Here is a 23,883-nt window from a genome sequence, read left to right as displayed (position 1 = left end):
TCTCTTAAGGAAGCTTGGATTTTATAAGCCAAAACTCTTGTCTTTACATTTTGTGACAAAACAGTTTAGCTTTTGTTTGATTATTGATGCTTCTACTAAGCAATTACATGTTTTGTTTTTCGTGTGGTCCAAGTTATTTTGAACAATGTTATCCAGCAGGTATATATTTTCTTTGTTCGTTCTTTCTGCTGGTTCATAGTTCATAGCATTCATAGTCATTCTTTACAAATGGGAAAATCATAGGCTTGACCACTTTATTTTCTATGTGGTGCATCTATTTTTAGAATTTTATCTAGAACTATCTTAGTTCTTTTCCCAAGAAGCAGGCATTTCTTTCTATTTCATGTGCATGATCACATTCTTGTGAATTTCAGAGCCTAGAAAGATAGTCTTCTTTACTTCATGATAATTGTTACACATTCTTTACCTGTTTTAGAATTACATTTTCACAACTTTCATTTACGGAATCTTTAACAGATAAACCAATGAAAACATGATATTAAAAAGCATTTCAGCCATTGTTGTGCTCTCATAATTCTACAAAAAAATGTATGCTTAGATATATCTCTTCATATTTTTAAAGTAACTATAAGTGTGTATGTAATTTGTGTTATTTTATTATTATTAAAATACTTGATTGTTCTTTTTTACTATCTTTAGATTAAATTGCTTTCTTAAGGCACTCTACATTAATTTGAAGGATCTTGTCAGAAATATAGAGCCTGAAGCTATTTTACACACACACACACACACAGAGAGAGAGAGAGAGAGAGAGAGAGAGAGAGAGAGAGAGAGAGAGAGAGGAGGGGAGAAATTTAAATCCACACAAATAAGCTTTGGAGACGATATGGTACATGGACCCAACCTGGTTTCATCAGATTCACTCCAAACATATGCGAGTTCACTTTGAGGTAGAATTTACCTTGTGGCATTGATGAAATAATTGAAATATAAGTTTTTGCTACTATAATATTTGGAAAGATAACTTTAAAAAATCCGAGTTCTCTGCTATGCAATCCTCTGTTAAGCTGCTTCTTTCGCTAATTTTTAGAAGTATACCATATTTAATACTGCTGAATTGGAAGACTGAGTCTTTAAGTGAACACTGCCATATGAATCCTTGTGGACAAAGTTCTTTTCCAACTCCATCACCTGAAATCCAATTTCACAGAAAATGCCTTTCAAATTGATTGAGTGAACTTCCAACAGTTTGCATACAGATTTATTTATTATTTATTTATTTTGTAAAGTGATTATAAGATAACAGGTATAATTATAAACAAAGTTATGAATACTTGAAATGGATACATATATGAAAAATAAAAAGAAACAATAGGACAGGGACGTTGATGCGCTTATGCATGTCCCCTACAGACCTCTTAGGAAAGGGGTGAGGTCAATAGTAGACAGTCTAAGGTTAAGGTTTTGGGGGTTTGGGGAAGAAACCACAGAGTCAGGTAGAGTATTCCAGACATTGACCACTCTGTTGCTGAAGTCATATTTCCTGCAATCAAGTTTGGTGCGGTTAACCTTGAGTTTGTATCTATTGTGTGCTCTTGTATTGTTATGGTTGAAGCTGAAGTATTCATTGACAGGTAGGACATTGCAATGTATGATTTTATATACTATACTTAGATCGGACTGAAGGCGGTGTAGATTTTCTAGGTCTAGAATTTCGAATCTGGTGGCATAAGGTATTCTGCAACGAGTGGAGGAGGGGAGAACTCTTCTTGTGAAATATTTCTGGACTTTCTCAACTGTGTTAATATCACATACATAATGTGGGTTACAGACTGATGAGCTGTATTCAAGTATTGATCTAGCGAATGTTTTGTATGCTCTAGTTAGTAGTGTGATATTACCAGAAAAAAGGTACGTAGGATTAGGTTAACAACTCTTAATGCCTTTTTGGCTATGTAGTTACAGTGGGCTCTAGCACTTAGATCATTTGAGATGAGTACTCCAAGGTCCTTGACAGAGTTTGGATCATCAACAAGGTCTTGACTATTCAGCTTATATTTTATTTTCTGATTTTTTTGGCAATATGTAAGACAGAGCATTTATTTGTTGAGATTTGAAGTTGCTGTTTGTTTGACCATTCTGATACACAGTCGAGGTCTTTTTGAAGGGTAGCAGTATTGTCTATGGTGTTGAATAGCTTTACATCATCAGCGAAGAGAACACAGTTGCTCTTAATATGATCACAGAGGTCATTTATGTAGAGTATGAAGAGAGTTGGTCCTAGAACACTGCCCTGGGGGACACCGCTGTTGACAGGTACAGAATTTGATAGGACGCTCCCAATTTTGACCATTTGTTATCTGTTTGACAGGAATGCTTCTATCCAGTTATGCAGGTGTCCAGAGATATCATAAGATTTTAATTTTAGGAGTAATTTGTCGTGTACCACTGTATCAAAGGCTTTACAGAAGTCTATGTAGATTGCGTCGATTGCTTTGCCCTGATCAAGTTGTGTAGTCCATATGTTTTTGCAGTGTAAGAGTTGCAGATTACAGGGTAGTTTTTTCTGAAACCAACTTGTTTATTAGAGAGTAGATTGTTTGTCTCTAAGTGGAGGATAATGGATTGGTTAATAATTGATTCCATGACTTTACAGGTGATGCAGCATAAGGAGATTGGTCTGTAATTTTCAACTAGGCTGGGGTCTCCCTTTTTGAAGATGCGGATGACCCTGGCTTGTGGCCATAGTTTGGGCAAGGAGCTGGTCCTGAAAGATTTTTCAAAGATTAAGCTTCGAGGTTCAGCTATGGCAGCAGATAGCTTTTTTAAGAAGTAGGCACATATTCCATCTGGTCCAATAGATAGAGATGGTTTTAGATTGCTTAGTACTTTTTCAACATTGTCTTCTGTAAAATTGATATGTTTTAGATCATTGTAGTTGTCTGTGGTTCGACTTGGAAATATTGGGCATGATCCATTGCTGTTTACAAATACTGAGCCAAAGAATGTGTTAAAGAGGTTGGCTTTAATGTGTTGTCGTTACAGTCTTTACCATTAGGTCCTTTCAGGGGTGGACCTTGAGTCTTTTAGTTTATTGTTTACAAAATTGTAGAAAGCATGGGTGGAATTGGTGCGTAGAAGGTTTTCCTCTTGTTTAATGTGATAATTGGTGCATTCAGTCTTTATCTGGTGGCATAAATTTTTGTATCAACTTTTGAAGTTGGCAACGTGACCAGATTTGTTTTTCCGCCAAAATGATTACTTTTTGGATTGAAGCTTCCTTATTATTATGGATAGCTTGTTTTTTTTCTGTTTTTGGGAGTTGTTATTGGTACATATAGTTTGATGACCCTTTTGACTTCAAGTAAAAAATGTTGCAATGGTCTTCAACAGTATTGCATCCAGTGAATAAAAGTTGTCAATCAAAAGATGAGAGATTGTTGTCTATAAGATCATAGTTGCCCTTTTTGAAGTTATAATTGGAGATCCCATCATTATGATGATTTTTGTGTGGACGTATGTTGAGACAAAAGTCAATCATGTTGTGGTCACTGTTGGAAAAGGGTTCTTTAATTTGTATTCCATAAATTGAATTCAAACTATTGCAGAAGATGAGATCAAGGCAGTTATTAAGTCTAGTTGGTTACTAGTTGTTCCAGTCCCAGATTTGTTACAGCATTGTAGAAGATTGCATGTATGGGTTCAGTTTTACATTCGTTTAGGGTCCAGTTAATATGAAGTAGATTGAGGTCACCAAAAGAGATAAAAGCATGTGACCAGGAAGTTGCCGATGTTAGTAGTGAATTTAACTTGTTTAGACTTAACAACTGCCTTGATCTCATCTTCTGCAATAGTTTGAATTCAATTTATGGAATACAAATTAAAGAACCCTTTTCCAACAGTGATCACAACATGATTGACTTTTGTCTCAACATATGTTCAGTGTCATAATCTGGGGCTCTGTAACATAATAAGAATCGAAATGTGATATTTAAGGACAGTTCACAGACTATGGTCTCAGGAAGAGCAAGCTCCTGGATAACTTGGATGTTTTTAGACTTTTTATAGAGGATAGCAACACCACCTCCTCTACGGATTTCACGATCTGATTGGTAAACATGACAGTCTATTACTGTGGTAATGGAGTCAGGGAGAGATGTGTTGAGCCATGTTTCGCAGACAAATATGAAATAATTCTAATTTAGCCGTATTTAGTAAGAGGAGAAATTCACGTATTTTATTTACAAGCCTTCTTGCATTGAATAGCTTGCATTTAAGGCCAGTTGTGGTTGGAATAGAGTTAGTTAGGGGCATGTGTGCCTAGTTTTGAGTGATGGTGGATTGGATGGGGTAGGGTTGGATGCGGAGTTGCGGGTTGTGTGACTTTCTTTTGATGCAATCAGCACGGTAGACAATGTACAGGTCCTTTTCTCCATTGTCTAGACGTTTTTTGAGTTCTGAGGGAGTTCATGGGAGCAGATTCTTTGCAGTATGGATAAATCTGGTCTTGAGTGAAATTTTTTATGGGTGGGATTGGATTTTGCAATGGCATTTATTGTATGAATGAATATAAGTTTGCTGGACTCATTTTTGCAAATAACTCTACAAAATCTTGGGGCCACAGAATGTTGGTAATTAATAAATGTTAATTGATATGTTAGAGAAAAATCAAAAGTAAGGTTATTTATTACTAAAAATCAATCAATCAATCAACAAATTGATTTGGAGACATCGTTATCTAATCATTGATATAGGTCTTGAGGTAGAAAAGTTATAAGTTTTGAGATAATGAAGTAATCATTGTTTAAGTATTAAAGTAATGAAGTAGTATTGAGAGTCAGCAAGTAAAGAGTTATTGCTTTGCTAGCTGCTGCTGACATCTGAGAATAGGTGGGAAGGATTTATCGCTTTGATTTATTGCTGCTGTTATCTGATCTGCTGGGGAGACTTGTTGTAAAAACTGTAGGTTTGGAACACACTGAAATTTTAGACAGAGGTGGTATTCAGACAGTTCAGACCAGTTCTGGCGTACTGGTAGTGGAAATTTAGAGTAGTTTGGAGAACTGGCAAATATCACCTGTGGCTGGTCCTGCCCAGCCAGCCCTGCTCTATCTTGTTCTATATTCCCTTGTTTTTTAGCTCAGCTGATTCGTGTGGCAGAATGGATTGCCGCGCCTCAGCTCACCTCACTAGCTCTGATAGAGGGAGTTTGTTGATTGCTGTACGAAGCTCGCTATCATAGAACCAGTAGGAAAAAATTTGGAATGCCACCACTGATTTTAGGCCATACTTCTGGGATGCAATTTCTTCACATGAATTTTATTTCCATTTCTCAAATGTTGAAAAATCACTTTCAATTACTAGTCACTGATTACCACATATTTATTTACTGCTTCTTTGCAAGCAGAAATTCACATACTTTAGACATGTAATTGAAAGAGAGAGCTGAATAAAAGCTGTGGGTCATAAATATGAAGCTTTTGGTGTGTCCTAGCGCTATAGTGCTGTTGTCAAACTTAATAGGGATTCGAAGGTGGCAAGTTCAGCTACTTTTGATAATGACTCAACTGAGCAGGAGATCGTGGTCCATGAGGAAGAAATTGTTCTGGATAAGGGAAGGTGTGAATCGGATATTGCAAATCAGCCATGTGAGGTAAGCAAGTATTTAAAAAGAAAAGCCACTTTTTGGTTGGTAGTTCAATTGTAAGAGATGTCAATTTAGGAAAGGATGTGGAGGTTTTACAAGAGGTGAGATGTGTGCCTCGTGGTACTACCAGCAGAGAAAAAGAGGCACATTGTTAAAATAGTCAAGAATGCTAGCAAGGAGTGTGATGTTGATGTTGTTGTGCATCTTGGCACCAATGAGCTGTTGAAAAAAAGAGATAGTTTCTGTGCAGAAGGATTTTCAGAGCTTGGACAGGAACTTAGCAGTATTAGGCTGTAGTTTTACTTTTGAAGAGGTTTTACCAGTATATAAGGAGCAAAAAGGAAAAAGCCACATATAGTGGAGTTCAATGAGTAGATAAAGGAGTTTTGCAAACTGAAAGTTTTTGGTTATATTAGTCATGATGTTGGCAGTTGGTTTGATGAAAAAATATATAAAAGAAATTATTTGCATCCATCACAGAAAGGGACTGAGCTATTTAGTATTAAATTCAAGGTTTTTTTTTGGAGAAGATTTAAACGGAATAATGGGCACAGAGAGTTAATTGATACAGAACATTTTTGTCCCCAGCAATTTAAAGCTAAAAGAATTGTCAGTGTTTCTGACATAGATGTTTGTGTGGTTAAGAATATTAAGGTTAGGATGAATAAAGTTTTTTGATAGTGTATGCCATTACTGTACTGATTGTGCACTAATCAAACAGGTAGTAAGGAAGAAGGGCAACTCAGAAATAAAACAAGTTATGTAGAAAACAAACATATGGTCAGTCAAAAAAGGACTCAAATGCCTATATACTAAAGCACAAAGTATGGAAACAAACAGGATGAACTAGAATCTAAGTACATGAGGGCAGGCGTTATTGTTGCCAGTACCAAAACTTGGTAGGATAAAATCCATGCATGGAATATACAACAAGAGTTTTTTTAAAAAAAAAAACAGACTTAATAAAAGATGTGGAGTTGTCATCTATATAAGAAATAACTACATTTCTATAGAAATACAGCAGAACAATGATGAAAACTGTTTTGAATGCATTTGGGTCAATGTAAAAGAAAACAAAAGAATTAGATTGCCATAAGTGTATACTACAGGATACCCAGCCAATAGAAGAAATAGGTGAACATTTTGCTAATCAGTTAACTAAAGTATGTAGGAAGCACACTACAATAGTAATGGGGGACTTTACCTACCCTGACATCAGTTTGAAGACAACCTCTGCCTCTAGTGGTAGATCAAACACAGTGGTGGGATTCAATTTTTTACTATCAATTCTGTGGGCGTGGCTTGGTGGGCGTGGCAGGGGAAAGATACTGTAAAATCAGAGGTGACATTTTCCAGTTCTCCGAACTACTCAAAATTTCTGCATTTCCAGAACTAGTCAGAACCTGCTGATCAAACAGATTCCTGAGAAACTTAGCTCATTTTGTCTCCCAAAAGGTAGAGAAGGAAAGAGTCAGCCATATTAAACTTAATTATCATTAACAAAGATAAAATGATAGGTTAAAACCATAGGGATTTTGGGAAGTGACCATGAAATATTGGAATTCAACACTATGCAAGCACAAGGAATGAAAAAAAATAAAATTGAGTCTTGAGCTTTAAGAGAGCTGATTTTTAACAAACTTAGAGAATGCATAGGAAATATTGATGAAAATCTTCAAGGAGGAAACAACCTAAGAAGCTTGAAAAACTTTGAAAAGTGAGATTATAAAAGCCAGTCTAGCACAATACCAATGAAGATAAAAAAAATAAGAGATTCCCCCCCCCCCACCAAAAGCTTGCATGGCTACCCATAGAATTATAAATGATGAAGTAAAAGACAAAAAGGGCATATAATAAATGAACAGGGGGCCACATAACTAAGGCAGAATATCAGCAAATAGCCAGCAGATGAAGTCAGGACAGCTAAGGCTCAAAATGAATTTAGGATTACAACAAATATCTTTCAATGTTTAAAAAACAAGAAAACAGTGAAGAAATGCTTGGTCCATTAATGGGAGAAAACATCAAGAAGCAACAGGGAGAAAGTACAACTTCTTAACATGTTTTTTTTTGGGGGGGGGATCTGTCTTTAACAGAAGGTTAAAAAAAAGCAGGAAAATGGTAATACAACATCTATACACTCTAGACAAATTCAAATCACCAGGACCAGATAAATTACACAAGGTTGTCTGGCCACAAATTGGCAGACATGATCTCAGAACTACTGAACCATATCTTTTAAAAATCCTGGCGCACCAGGGATCTACCAGATGATGGGAAAAGAGCTGAGGTGATTCCCATCTTCAAAAATGGAGGTGGGGGGGAATGGATCCAGGGACCTGTTTGATCTTCTACTTCATATAGAGTTTGTTTTCCAGTTGATGTCAGGGTAAAATCTCCTATTACTGTTATGTTTTTTCTATATACATTGATTAGCAAAAAGTTCATCTCTTTCTTCTACTTGATTGGGTAGTCTATAGTATACACTTATTGCAATGTCATTCTTTTTTATATTACCCTATATTAATTCAGTTTCATTTCAATTTCAAAATTCAATTTCAAAAATTTCAAGAATCCTTAACTGAATTATTTTTATTATTCTCTTTATTATTATAATCTCAGTTAATAATTATTTCTAATGTTGGTAATCTAATCTTGCTTACTTCCCTCTCCCTCCCAGATATGAAGGGAGAAATGGCTCAAAGAATCTTCAGTGACAGTAAGTATACAATAAATATGTCATTTTACTTATGCCAGATAGAAGTCTTCTTTTAAAATAGGTTTCAAACTAGTGATATTAATCCATTGATACTGGCCATTCTAGAAAAATATTAACCTGATGTCAGACCTGCCCCATTTTAGGTCTCTAGGAAAGAAAGACCCTTGACTCCATTTGATTGAAGGAATATGTTCTTTTACTAAAGGTAAGTGGTTGCAATGAAAATAAAGCTAGATCTGAATATTCCTGCACAAAGGTTACACTTTCCCCCTTTCCCTGGCACTCCCCCTTGACAAGTCATCAGTATCAAATAGGATGATTTTTGGATGTTTGGAGAATGGCTTGGATGTTTGGCATCTCTCACTGCACTTTTGTATTTGATTCCCAGGCCAGGTGTCCTTGGAGGCTGGTTCATTCCGGTTTGGAACCTCTATTTCTCAACATGTCACCTCTCCCACTGTTTGTCTTCTCATTCCAAGGCCCACAAGTTACTAACCCAAATTCCTTACCAAAATTGCAAAGTAAATTGAATGCCATGATCTGAAATGATGTATTCTGGGGTGCTATGTAGTCTTTATATATGTTGACAAACAGCTTAGCTGAGGTGTGTGCTGAGGGGATTTTAGGGCATGGGATAACATCCACTTGTTTAGAGAAGAGATCAGTTATCATCCAAATTACTGTGTTTCCTGAGCTTTCTGGTAATTCTACTATAAAGTCCATAATATATCATTTCAGAGCATTACGAGTTTTGCTAAGCAATTCCCTGTTGGGAACCAGCCACACAAGTTGCAGGCATTTGAACGAGGCTTTATCTGTGCATGTGTTGGATCTATGTTGCATGCAAAGTCATCCCTTCTCCAGTTCATGGCAGTTCATGGAAGACAAATTTTCTTCCAAAACCCGTCCCTGGTGCCAGAAAGGTTGGGGACTGCTGATTTAGATAGTTTCTCCAATTTGTAGGAAATAGATTGCTGATTGATTTTTCCATCAGTTAAGGAAGGACTTGTGGATTTTTGAGTTGGTCTGGGTGTCTGGGAACTGGAGTTTTAGATATGTCTTAGTTCAATTATTTATTTATTTAGAAAATTTATATTGCCACCTATTCACACATGGTTTACAGGAATATAGAAACATCATATATAAAAATAAAATAGAAGAAAATAATCAAATAATCAAATAATATAATAGCTTCCCATCCCCACACGCCAGTGACAACATATCACACAAGCCATTTAATGAGTTCCATACCTCTCTGGGTTCCCTAGGCAGAACCAGATCTTTAGTGTCTTCTGGAAAAGTGTTAAGAGTGGAGGCCATTGTAATCTCTGAGGGAATGATGTTCCAGAGAAGGGGAGCCATCATGGAGAAGACCTGTCAGATGGTGCTCCATTCAAAATCCAAGAAAGAAATACTTAGATTCCATTACTTAAAGAAAAAATATCTTTTACTGGAAATCAAGTGCTGGCAACAAAAGAATTCTGAATCTGAGAAAATGAGGACATAAATCACATATACAAAGTGATGGCAACGTTCCCACCCCCAGCAGTTCAATTGGCTCATCCAATTAAAAGTCGTTGATCTTGGCATATTTTGATAAAGAGTTGCGGTTGCGCATAGCATAGGATAGAAGCCTAAGCAAGAAACTCCCCCCCCACACTTATACAGTTCTGTTTTGTAAAACCTCCAGCTCGCTTCCCATAATCATGTTCCCCCTCCCCCTTGTTACTTATGACAGCCAAAAGATGCAAAGCAAAGGAAGAAAATCTTGAAGGCTGACAAGACCCTTCTTCTGGGTCTCCCCAGGGAGATATACATTCCTTGCCTCCCACTCTAATGGGTCAGGTAGATATGACCGACAAGAGGCGGTCCCTCAGACAATCTGGTCCCAAGCCATGAAGGGCTTTAAAGATAACAAGCAGCACCTTGAATTACACCTGGAAACAAATTGGCAACCAGTGCAGCTCCCACAGAAGAGGTGATACATATGCACACCAAGGTCTGCATAAACCATGCAGGCTGCTGCAGGGAATTATTTATGATTCTCAATCTCTCCCTTTTTCAGGGGTGGAATTCTACCAGTTCAAACCAATTCTATAGAACTGGATGTTATGATTCTGCACAGTTTGGAGAACTGGCGAATCATGCCCCTGGCTGGCCCCACCCCTCTCCACCCATCCCATCCCTCCCCTCCCTTCCCAGTCAATCCTTATCATGCATGCATGACATCATGTGATGCCCGATATCGCTGACTGCATTCTCCCCCGCCCAATCATTCCTTAAGGTATTTCTTCCCTCCAGACAATCAGCTGTTCCAATGATCAGCTGTTCTGGAATCCCCCTCGCTGGCTTCCCCGAGGCTCAGCAGGCAAAAAGGGTCATGTGGAGGGGTGGGTGGGGATGGGTGGGTGGGTGTTGTGCCCCCCGTGTCCTCCATTGTTCCATTTTTTGCCTTCTTGGCCCCAGGGAAGCTTCCTGGGAGCAAAAACACCCCCGAGGCCCAGAAGGCCCAAAAATGGAGTGTGGGAGGGGTGTTGCGTGCCCTTTCTGTACTCCATTTTTTGCTTTCCTGGGCCTCAGGGAAGCCATCTGGGAGAAAAAATTCCTCCCCAGGAGACTTCTCTGAGGCCCAAAAACAGAGTGTATGGGGGAGCTGTGCCCCCTCGTGCACCATTTTTTTCCTTCCTGGACCCCAGGGAAGCTTTCTGAGAGCAAAAACGCTCCCCCAGGAGGCTTACCTGAGGCCCAGAAGGCAAAAAATGGGGGGTGCTCCAAAAAAGAAGCCATGCCCACCTAGTCACATGGCCATGCCCACCTAGCCATGCCCACCTAGGCACGCCCACAGAACTGATTGTTAAAAAAAATTCAATTCCACCCCTGCCCCTTTTCCTTAGTAAATACTGCCATCAGTTCAGGATGTTATGCCTTAAACCAAAGGTCTTCAAACTTGGCAAGTTTAAGACTTGTGGACTTCAATTCCCAGTCCTGTTCTTTGTACATTACATATAAAAGCCATTTAGTGCAAAATCATTGTTTTTCTCAAGTTTTCACCTTATTGATAGCTTGGTCAATGAGGTTTACATCCAGTGAGGATGGTAACTTAATAATTTAGAAAACCCTGGAGAAACTTGTGTGCAACAATTAGTAGATAGTAGATACAGAAAGAGTGTTTATTATCTTTTGTACAGAGGTTCTTGACAAAAATTGGCACAAATTGATTTATGCCAACATCCAGATTATTCTGATTTTTAATGTGCTATAAAATTTAAGAGATTAAAAATAAGAGATATTAACTTCATAATTGGACAGTGTAAAAGCTGGGAAGTAGTGACTGAAGGAACTGATAATTTGACATAAAGTACTAACTTTCTTACTGTTTTCCAGATATTTGGGCATTAACGGGTTGTGCCCACCTGGGATAGTATATTTCACAATGAATGGGACTGGTTTTCTCAGGAATTTCTATACAATGAATTGAAACTTTGGAATTTCTACACAATAAATTGAAAATACAGCAAAACATCTTACACAGCAGTTTGGGGAATGAGGATGACAGTCTGGGGAATGAAGAATAGTAATAATAATTACTGTTAAATTTATTTGCCATCTGTCTTATCATGGGCTACTCTAGGCAACTCACAACCATAAAAGAAAAGAAAAGAAAATTGAAATAAAGCAAAAATAAATTAATAAACACCAAAACACCAAAAAAGAAAACAAAGAAAATATACCAATATGACTAGTAAAAAGGTGTGTGTGTGGGGGAACAGAGTGGTAGTGGGGAAGGCAGGTGGAATCCCGTCAATCTAATAACCATCTCTAGCACTGAAGTCCCCCATTGGGCCCCCAGGTCAATTTGAAGAGGCAGGCTCTTATAAAAGGATAGCTGGTTGGAAGAAGATCTTACCCTGGGGAGCAGGATGTTCCCCAGGGTGGGTGCTGTGGAAGAGTACAGCAGAGAAGGCTGTTCTTATGAATTCCAATAGTTGGAGTTCTTGTGATTGACAGGATCTTGAGCAGGGCCCCTCTGTAGGACAAACTAGTCTTAGTGAGACAATATGGTTCATCTGGTGGCCTGGACCTACGTCATTAAGGGCTTTCACGGTTATAACCAACGTCCTGAACTACATTTGAATGCAGACTGGTAGTCAGTGAAGTTCACAGAGCACACATATAATATGGGCCATCCTAGGGGCCCCAAAGACTGCTCTTGCTGCCACACTTTGCACCAGCTGAAGCTTCCAACTGGATTTCAAGGGTAGCCCCATGTAAAAAATGCATTATAGTAGCCCAGATGAGAGATGATTAGGACTTGAGTGCAGGGAATCAAAATCCAGGAAAGGTCACAGCTGGTGCACAAACCAAACTGTGCAAAAGCTCTCCTAATCCATGCTCACTACTTGCTCTTCGAGCAGGAGACACGAGTCTAGAAACCCCAAATTGGGTCTTAACAGGGAAATAAAACCCCATCTAGAATTAGAGATGACAAAACTTCAGATTCCAAGACTGCATGCAACCAAGGTCACTCAGTCTTGCCAGGGTTCAGTCAAGTTATTCCCTATCCAGACCCCATAACCTCCAGCTATCATTCATAATTCCTGAAAAGGAAATGTGCAGACCATAGCTTCCATGATGGAAGATCAGTTATCTTACTGCTAAATTAGCTGGTCTCCACTAATAATAAAAAGAAGATTGTGCCTATATAACTGTCTTTACCAGTTTGAGAATTAATGAATATGCTTATGGTCATATATATACAAACACAGAGAGATCATGTTAGCAGAATTTAAAAGTTGAAAGAAATATTTTAGGCATTTTTATAAGAATAATAATGATATATTGATGAGTAGAATCGAAATGAATGCTACAAACATGAGTGCTTCAACTATTGAAAACTGCTGGGTTCAGTTCTTTTCTTTAGAAAATAATCTTTTAATAGCCAAAGAGTATCTTTCTGTTCTTTGCTTGATCTACTTGATGTGGGCCCTTTAGATCATCAAGTGGTGAAAAACTATTCCCAGATATTTGAAGCTTTACGCCTGCTCAGGTATTTCTCTGAATTGTCCACTTCAGTGGTTTGGTGTTTTGGGCAAGTATCATGATTTTCCTTCCCTCTTCCTTTCCCTTCCTTTCCCTTCCCTTCCCACTAATTACCAGCATGTTCTCCCTACAGCAGGGGTATCAAGCTGGTGGCCCTTGGGCCGGATGCATCACATGCAGGCCACACCTACCCCAGCTCTGCAAATGGGGAAATGTCATGTAATGGCAACATGATGTGGCGAGTTTGAAACCCATGCCTTATGGTATTAAATTATAGCTATTATGATTTCTTAAGGCCAGATGGATTATGCAGATTGATTGTTACATCATCATCCCAGAACAAGATAGTAATATTAAGGCAGGCAAGTAAAAAGGATGGGAATTAGGCTACTCATAGGCTTTGGTCATAGAATGATTTCAGGAATTGACTGAGTACCAGATACATCCCTGCGTAAGTCCTTTCTAGAATTTTGAAAGCAAACATTGTGGGTTACATCTTATTCTTAGGGAGGAATTACCGTAAGGTTTTCAATGAGGAAAATTAGCCACCAAATAATGGATGATTATTTATTACATAAAATTATTCTCAAAATGAAGTCAAAAACATAATGTAAATATTTAAAGCCTAAGATATTATGTTCTTCTATTTGTGCTTTTAAAAAGGTAAAGTCAAACTGTTCATGTATATCTGGAGAAACTGAAATGGTAAATTGTATGTTATTATTCTGCCATTCTATAAGACTTGCACTTAAAATACATTCATACTGTAATGTTGGATTTCCCAGGCAGATTTGATGAACTTTATATTATTCTGCTCTATTCGCATATGCAATATTGCCTAACACTTACAGCAGCTAACTTCCAAGTAGTTGCTTTGAAAACAACAAATCATTCAACACGATTTCTTATAGGGTATCTGATTAGTTGAGGAAGTTCTACAATTTTTTATTTTATCAATTTATTTATAGGTTGATTTTATACACTGCTGAAAAAAATAAAGGGAACACAAAAATAAGACATCCTAGATCTGAATGAATGAAATATTCTTATTAAATACTTTGTTCATTACATAGTTGAATGTGCTGACAACAAAATCACACAAAAATTATCAATGGAAATCAAATTTAGCAACCCATGGAGGTCTGGATTTGGAGTTACACTCAAAATTAAAGTGGAAAAAAACACTACAGGCTGATCCAACTTTGATGTAATGTCCTTAAAACAAGTCAAAATGAGGCTCAGTAGTGTGTGTAGCCTCCATGTGCCTGTATGACCTCCCTACAACGCCTGGGCATGCTCCTGATAAGGTGGCAGATGGTCTCCTGAGGGATCTCCTCCCACACCTGGACTAAAGTGTCCCCCAACTCCTGGACAGTCTGTGGTGCAATGTGGCATTGGTGGATGGCGCGAGACATGATGTCCCAGATGTGCTCAATTGGATTCAGGTCTGGGGAACGGGTGGGCCAGTCCATAGCATCAATGCCTTCGTCCTGCAGGAACTGCTTACACACTCCAGCCACATGAGGTCTAGCATTGTCTTGCATTAGGAGAAACCCAGGGCCAACCACACCAGCATATGGTCTCACAAGGGGTCTGAGGATCTCATCTTGGTACCTAATGGCAGTCAGGCTACCTCTGGTGAGCACATGGAGGGCTGTGTGTCCCACTAAAGAAATGCCACCCCACACCATTACTGACCCACTGCCAAACCGGTCATGCTGGAGGATGTTGCAGGCAGCAGAATGTTCTCCATGGCGTTTCCGGACCCTGTCACGTCTGTCACATGTGCTCAATGTGAAGCTGGTTTCATCTGTGAAGAGCACAGGGCACCAGTGGATAATTTGCCAATCTTGGTGTTCTCTGGCAAATGCCAAACGTCCTGCACGATATTGGGCTGTGGACATCATCCTCATGGAATCTGTTTCTGACCATTTGAGTAGCCACATGCACATTTGTGGCCTGATGGAGGTCATTTTGCAGGGCTCTGTCAATACTCCTCCTGTCCCTCCTTGCACAAAAGCAGAGGAAGCGGTCCTGTTGCTGGGTTGTTGCCCTCCTATGGCCTCCTTCACGTCTCCTGATGTACTGGCCTGTCTCCTGGTAGCACCTCCATGCTCTGGACACTGTGCTGACAGACACAGCAAACCTTCTTGCCACAGCTCGCATTGATGTGCCATCCTGGATGAGCTGCACTACCTGAGCCACTTGTGTGGGTTGTAGACTCTGTCTCATGCTACCACTAGAGTGAAAGCACCGCCCGCATTCAAAAGTGACCAAACCATCAGCCAGAAAGCATAGGAACTGAGAAGTGGTCTGTGGTCACCACTTGCAGAACCACTCCTTTATTGGGGACGTCTTGCTAACTGCCTAGGCTTTCCACCTGCTGTCTATTCCATTTGCACAATAGCATGTGAAATTGATTGTCAATCAGTGTTGCTACCTAAGTGGACAGTTTGATTTCACAGAAGTGTGATTGACTTGGAGTTACATTGTGTTGTTTAAGTGTTCCCTTTATTTTTTTTGAGCAGTGTAGTTTGATATGCTTTTAAAGTACTTTGGCTGCATTTTGACTGAGAGGAATTGTTACTAATTTTAGAGTCTAATGTCAGCGCTGCAACCAAACTCTCCATTCCCATTCAGAACTCCAGAGACAAAGTCCATCAAAGTAAGAAGTTATTAGATAAATCATTTTGTACACACACACACACATACACACACCCCTTACTGTGCTTAAATTTGATTAGCCCTTGAGAGTATTGATTTGTAGAATTCTGATAATACAGAGCTTTGCTGTAAAGCTGATAATGGTAGATAGATGTGAGTAAACATTGATTTGTCTTTGTTGTTACAATTCTGATTAATTTTATGATCAATGTATATCATACTTATTAAGCTGAAAACTCTTTTTTCTCCTTGGCTTTAATAGTCTGTGGGCTTCGAAATAACAGATCATTAGGATCATCAAGAATTACTGGAGGAGTATCATCTGGAGAATGGCCATGGCAAGCCAGTCTCCAGCACAACAACATCCATCGTTGTGGTGCAACATTGATCAGCAACACATGGCTTCTATCTGCAGCACATTGCTTCAGAAAGTAAGTTTTGAACTGAGAATAATTGTGATATATTTTAATTAGTATTCTAAACAGCTTTGGTTGATATCTAAAATTAAACAATTCAAAATATATAATGGAGAAGGTCTGAAGAAGATGGCCTTCACTAGAAACACATATTGTGAAGCAAATCCATTTCCTTCTTGAGGGAATAACCATCTCCAGGGAAATGTCTTCATGGTTCACCTTTTCCCTTTCTGAAATTTCTTTCAAATAGACAACATCCTTTCTTCTTACATGGCTCTGCCTAGGAATGTGAGGGGTATAAGAAGACTAAAGAAACCATAATAAGCCATTGTTTTTGCACACTGGATCTCTTATAAGCAGCCATCTTATGTTCCAGAAAATGTTGATTTAGGAATATATGGTTTGACGTTAAATGCTTATCATGACATTGGGATCATGGGAAAGGGATAAGCAATGGTGGATACCAGCCAGTTGTGGATTCTGAATCTTCACGACATACTGCACATCTATTTTGAAGTACTTCTGTGCAATCATGAATATTAGAATGCCAATTTTAACCAGTCATGCCCCTGTTGGAGTCTGAATCCAAGAAGACAAACAGCTGCCTGGGAGTGGGAGTGTGGCTCCATTGGCTGTGGGGGAAACTGAGGAAGGGCAAAGTCCGGCTGGGGAGCAGGGGAGAGGTAGAACAAGGGAGACGAAGTTCAGAGAAAGATCCAGGCCCACCCCCTCTTTATTCTAGGGCACACAGGGAGGAATGGAGAAGAGAGCAATGTGGGTTGTGTAGCTTACGGGAGAGGAAAGGGCCCTGATCACCTTCATTAGCCACAATTGGGAAGAGAGTTTAAAAGAAATGCATGCTGAGTGCGGCAGCTGCTGAGAGCAAATGTGAGTTTATCTTGTGTTGACTTTGGTTATCTATGTTCCTGGCGTCTTCCCAACTGGGTTGAGATATTGCCGTGCCTTCACGTCTGCAATTCTTGCTCCTGCCCTGCCAGACTAATTACCCCATTTTGCCTTGATTGGACTTAATAGTTACAGTTTTGTTGACCACGTTTTGGACTTGATTCTCTGTAGCCAAAGACTGTTCCTGGGAGAGTTTTTCTCCAGCCAGAAGATAACCAGGACATTGGGGGCAAAGTTGGAGCTAATAAAGGGACTCCTACTGATTATTTGACTGTGTTGCCTTTGTGCCATGCCCTGGGTCATCACAGTTGCATGAGAACAAATATAGCACACATCCATTCCTGTGGACTTATTAAGCAATGATATTTTATTGATATATTTTTCAGTAATATCTTTTTGGGAGAACTGTAGATAATTCACAGTAACATCTGTTTTTTGTTTGTTTTCAGAGCAAAAAATCCACATAAATGGACAGTTAGCTTTGGAACCTATTTAAGACCTCCTCTAATGATACGGCTTGTCAAAACAATTATAATTCACGAACAATATCAGAATGCAGGGCATGAACATGATATTGCTGTTCTGCAGTTGACTAAAAGTGTAGAGTTTACAAGGACTATTCATCGAGTTTGTCTCCCAGATTCAAATGAAAGGATTCCATATAATATTGATGCTGTGGTTACAGGATGGGGAGCACTGAGTAACGAGGGTAAGCATGCCAATTTAGAAGACTATTGTATTTTATGCCAATCACAAATTATTCATTTTAGATAAAGAGAAAGAAAAGATTTTTTTTTAAATCAGAGCAGATATTTGTCTATCATTTGCCAGCCTTATCTCTGGGGTATACAATATATGAGTTCATGTATTATACTCTATAATTTCTTTTTTATTTCAATAAAATAATATGTATATGGTTACATTCTTAATATTCTTTTATTATTGAGACATCCTTGAATATTGGATATAAAGAGATTAAAAAGTGAATATTCTGTCAAATTTATGACGGGTTAAGATATCACTGTTATGAGTAATGATTACTTGGCTTTTTTATTCAAAGATAAGCATAGCATTGGAAAATAAGAGATCTTTGATAATGTGTAGCAGTATTTGCTTCTGATTTCATGTTTCTATGTATAGTATGGGGAACATTGTTCATAGGCATTTTCCCAAGTTAGTACTCATATTTAGTTACTTGTGTAACTAAATGGACATTTGTGCAGATGGTTTTAAGTATAATATATTTGCAAATATTTCATCAATGTTTTATACCTGTCCCCCAAATAATTAATGTAGAAAAGAAAATTAATTGCAGGGAGATAGAAAATAAATGAGACTAAGGAAGATGAAAAAATATAGTAAAAATTGAGAGAGAAAAAGGGAGAAAAAGTGAGTGCAGAAAGCAAATGATGACAGGATGAGAAAGATTAATATAGAAGAAACCATTATAAGCCAACAAGAATTAGATTGGCACCCAGAAAGAATATTAACAATAAGTTGGCTGTCCAGATATTGATTTATTCCTACCTTTTTCTATATCATTGTGTAAGGATGTAAAACATGAATTAGGCATCTTAAACTTGTAAAGGTTTCACTTAATGGGGAGCGGGGTGGGGTGGGGTGGGGAGAGGAGGCTTTTCTTACTTGGAATGGCATGAACCTGTTCTACCAGTTTTTAGCAATAATAGCTTAGAATAACAGCAAGATGTTGTGGTTATGGGGCTACAGGTTACTGAACTTTGATTTTTATATTTGGAAATTTGGTGAGGCTGTTTAAGTATGAAAATACTGAAGCAGGTAAACTCAAACCTTCACAAACCTACCCAAATCCATCTATATATGTATATCAGCAGTCAGTATGGCTCCACACAAAGAATTTGATGATACAGATAGTCCTTGAGATGTGACCAGGTATTTAATAAACATTTGAAGTTAAAATAGAAACACATACACACCCTGCAAAAACTATATCTGACCTCATTTCAAAGTTACAAAGGCTGCAGTGCCCCTGCAATCATTTGCTTTATGACAAATCATAGGGACCCTGCAGCTCTTGGGCCTACTCCCCACACACCCATCATGCGTCATACTTACTTTCTGAAGATTTTTGGACACACATACATGAACTGTAGCCACATCCCTGAATCGCTGCCATTTCTGGAATTGCACAATGTGACTATGTAATAAATCAATCAATTTTGCTGACATAACATGGTTTGTATAGCATTGCAGAAGCTCTTTGCAGCTTTCAGAAACTTCTGCACTCTGGGCAGACCTTGAGCAGTTTATCCCCAGGCCATCTGACAAAAACAACTGTCATTTTGTGGGCTGGACAAAATGGCAGTTGCTTCTGGAATTGCTCGTATAGCTATGCACTGAAGCAAGGGTGGGCTGCTGGGGACTCGTGGGAGTTTGTGAGAACCCCTAGCTAAGATTCTACACAGTTCAGAGGACCCCCAAATCCCACTCTTGGTTGGCCCCATTCATCCCTCCCCTCCCCTTCCCGGAGTCCCCACACAGCCTGTTTTAGATGCAGGTAAGTGCAGGGTGCACTCGGTGGCTCGGGAGGGCAAAAAACAGGCCTCCCAGAAGTTCAGGAAGGCTAGAAATGGGCCCATTTCCGGGCTTCCAGATAAACTCTGGAGCCCATTTTCACCCTTCCGGAGGCTCGAGAAAAGCCACACACACCCCTTGTTGCAGGAGGCCAACTAGGCCATGCCTACCATGACCACGCTACACAGTAACTGGGCAGAGAACCCCTTGCTAAAATTTTTGAAGCCCACCCCTGCACTGAAGTGATCCATTACAGCACTCTGTAAGGCCTTTGTATTATTCAAAAGTAAGTGAAGGGTATTTGGCTTGGTGGGATGAGAATTAGGCCTAAGGCCTGGAACGCCTCAGTAGGGAATGGGAAAAGGCTTATGAGGACCCAAAGAGTGGGAGGTAGAACAGTGGGCATCTCAGGTGGTGAGAAGGCTTTGGAAGGCCCAAGAGCTTTCCCCCCTTACTCCCCTCCCCAAAGCAACCCATGCTTTGCTTAATGTTTAACATTTAATAATTCATTGGGGACAGCAGGGATGAGAGTGGTCACCTGATGAGACACTTGACTGTTGCAACATGCAACTGTAATAATGGTTAGGCTTCATTACGGTTGTATCATGAGGACTACCTGTATATGTAATCCTTATATTTCAGTCACTCATTCAGCAACAATTTAAAGTTATGATAGTGCTGGATAAAGGGGATTTACAACCAATCATAGTTTTGGCTGTTACAGTATTCCCACGACACATGATAATTCAGATTACTTTCTATTATCTTAATTTTTTCAGATTTCAGTACCTATTTTTTCTTATAAAAATGCCTATTCAGTACTTAGAATAATACTCACTGATTTATTTAATACTGTCACTGTTAGCAGGATATTGTAAGGTTTTTGAAAGCAGTTCAGAATCTGGTAAGTCCAATGAAACTCTGAAAACAAGGGACCTTAGATGGGAAAGGAATACATTTTCTGGTATATGGCCCAGAGTTTTGTTTGGGGGTGTTATCTCATTTTATGTTACAGCAAACTGGCAGAATTCACATTTTGCACTTCACAAGTTACTTTAGCTGGGCTGAGCTTGGCAATTTGCATAGAAGCTTTATCTTTGCAGTTGGCACATTAGGTTACAATGGAGCTCAGCTCAGCAGGAAATCAAAAGTTGAGTTAGGCACACTCTGTGTATGCTATAATCCTTTCAATATTATAGATATTCTTTGTTTGGGCAACACGCTTAACTTTAAAAAAGGCAGATTGAGATCAAAAAGTTGGGAATGACAACAGTAAGGAGATAGTGTGAAAATATGTATTAATATGCTGGTGGGCTTGGACCTTCAATGGGGCATGTTATGCTGGAGGTGGTTAGTTGAGTGAGAGACGAAAGCCCACACCATACCATCCATAATCTTTATTTAATGTGTTTTGTTATTAATTTTAATGCTTTTATAGTTATGCTTTCATGCCACTGTAAACCACCCAGTCACTGGTAATACAGGAACTATATAAATTTAACAAACAAGCAAATATTGTATGTGCTAAATAGGTTATTTTATGCCTTTTCTGTGATCATGCAAATAATCTGGGAAAATAACTGGATATTTCTGTTCAGGTGAAACCCCTAATGTCCTTCAGGAAGCAACAGTAAAACTCATAGACAGCAAAGTTTGCAATAGAAGGGAAGTGTACAATGGGGCAATAAAACCTGGAATGATATGTGCTGGATATCTTGAAGGAGGAATTGATTCCTGCCAGGTATGTTTATATCTTCTCTCAACCACTGGCTAAAAATGATCCATCTATTCAATTTATTAATTTAAATATTCCAATTTTGTGGAATACTAATTACCTTCAATCTGTCAAAATTAGTCTTATCATGTGCGTGTCCAACTCAAGAATGTGTCCAACTCAAGAATGAGTCTGGGCAAAAAAACAGAAAGCAATAAAAAGAGAATCCTGTGTTAGAGATAAACATCCTATCTCAAAGCCTGGGAAAACAGCTAAATTTGTAATGAGATCTGGAACATCATCAAAATACCATTCCAGACAACAGGTGCCATGATAAAGAAATAATCCTTTGGTCCAAATATGTGACATTATTTAGGGAAGGATCAAGGGAACCTGAAGCACATGATACTGTACTTGTGGATCAGTAGGGTCATATGGCAATACTCAAGCTGGAATGCACAACTTGGCACAGCCAACTTACTGCTGCCAATTTGCCAACTTGTCAGGGCCAACTCAGGGCAGCCAATTTGCCATAGCCAACTTGCCATGGGCAACTCATCATGGATAACTCACCACAGGACAACTCACTACGTGACAATTCAATTTAAGTATTTTAAATAATTAAAAGATTATTTTATTTTTTGTCATTCACATTTCATTTTGTCTCTTCTTTTGCATTCATTCTTTAAAGTTTTGTATTCCACTGTTTCCTCAATATTAGTGTAGCTCTTGTCCCATGACAAATTGATCATGGTGAGTTCGCTGTGCCAAGTTGGCTGCACTGTGTTGTCCTAGACCTACTATGTCCAACATTGCTTACATTACTGCATTTTGGACTAGCTGTCCCTACCAAATAGTCTTAAGGGACAACTGCACATAAAATATATTGCAATCTGTGAGTGGACTAAGACAAGTGTGATTGTCTGACAGCCTGCTTGGTAAAGAATTATTTCAAAGAAAATGGAAAATATATCCTATCATTAACCATCCTACTGTATTTTGTGTGGTTGGCACAAACAGTCCAGTAAATGTCTCTCTCTATATATATTTCAATATAAAGATCATATTGGATAAGATCTTTACATAGAAATATATATAGAGAGAATTCACTAGTATGTCCTAGTGGCTAGTAGTGTCAAAAATTTATCACACTTGAAAGTATATCGGGCCCTTGAATTCAACCTCTACATCTTCACAGCATTCAATGTCATGATATTGGTAGGTAGTCCTCATTTAATAATACTAGTTGGGACTGAAAACTCCTTTGTTATATATGGTTGTAAGTCAAAAAATTATGTGCTGCATCTCTTAGTGATGGCAGTCCAGATAGTCCCAGTTACTGCCACTGATTTACAATCAAGCATTTACAGCCTTCTCTATTATCAGGATTTGGTCAAATTATCCCCTTGAAGATAAGGGCCTACTGTTAGAATTACTGGTTTAAGCAAAGCCTGCAAATTTTAACAGGGTTCCATCTTTGAATACAGGCCTTAGGCTTCCAACAGAATTGCCAGTTAGAAAAACTCCATATAATTTGAGGAAGTACAATTACTCCAGAGGCTATTGAAGTCTATATTTAAATGTAGTTATTATTATTGCAGCTATTATCAAAATTCAAGGAGGCATGCACAAATTTAATTTATTATTTTAAACAATCATGGCACCTTGTCATATTGGATTTCTAGATTGCATTATTGCTAACACCAGTTACAAAGATTATTTAGGGATATCTAGCTTTGGAAACTGCATGTGCTATTTGTCCTCTTCTGTATACAGTTCATAATACAAAATAATAGTTTTGGGTATGCACTGCCTACTTTGGCTCAAACAAAACTCATGGTACTTTCTCAAGAATGGTTGAAAAATCATCAGATAATTATGGGCATAACTTTTTAGCTTTTTTGAAATGCATAAAAATGAGGATGAAAAAACAAGTTGAAAAGCACAAAATTAGTTTTAACATCACAATGACATTAAATGAACATAAGTGCTGATATTTAAATAGCTATTGTTTTTGCTTCAAACTAAAAATGATTTTTTTTTCTCTCACTAGGGTGACTCCGGGGGTCCATTGATAACATTTGATTCAAGACAAATGTGGTACCTTGTTGGCATAGTGAGCTGGGGGGATGAATGTGGAAAACCAAATAAGCCTGGTGTCTACACACGAGTAACTTACTATCGAGACTGGATTACTAAATATACTGGGCTTTGATATAATAAGTATAAAAAGTTGACGCTGCATAGATGGCATCTAGGTGGA

The 23,883-nt window shown here is 38.5% G+C and overlaps 1 protein-coding gene across 1 annotated transcript in view; it reads left to right on the top strand.

Annotated features, from left to right (window-relative positions):
• LOC113448795 (transmembrane protease serine 11C-like) overlaps window positions 1–23,883 on the top strand; it is a 57,953-nt gene extending 34,070 nt beyond the window's left edge. Inside the window, exons 5-9 of the mRNA XM_026719589.2 lie at window positions 8,289–8,327; window positions 16,294–16,462; window positions 17,803–18,062; window positions 21,505–21,647; window positions 23,674–23,883. Coding sequence (XP_026575374.2) covers window positions 8,289–8,327; window positions 16,294–16,462; window positions 17,803–18,062; window positions 21,505–21,647; window positions 23,674–23,835 — 773 coding nt within the window. The 3' untranslated portion in view covers window positions 23,836–23,883. The remainder of the gene's footprint in view (window positions 1–8,288; window positions 8,328–16,293; window positions 16,463–17,802; window positions 18,063–21,504; window positions 21,648–23,673) is intronic.

Source organism: Pseudonaja textilis, chromosome Z (genome assembly GCF_049901715.1).
Source record: "Pseudonaja textilis isolate UNSWEBS1 chromosome Z, rPseTex1.2, whole genome shotgun sequence".
Classification (NCBI taxonomy): Eukaryota; Metazoa; Chordata; class Lepidosauria; order Squamata; family Elapidae; genus Pseudonaja; species Pseudonaja textilis.
The sequence above is the reverse complement of the archived record's forward strand: the minus strand, read 5'-3'. Positions and strand labels throughout refer to the sequence as shown.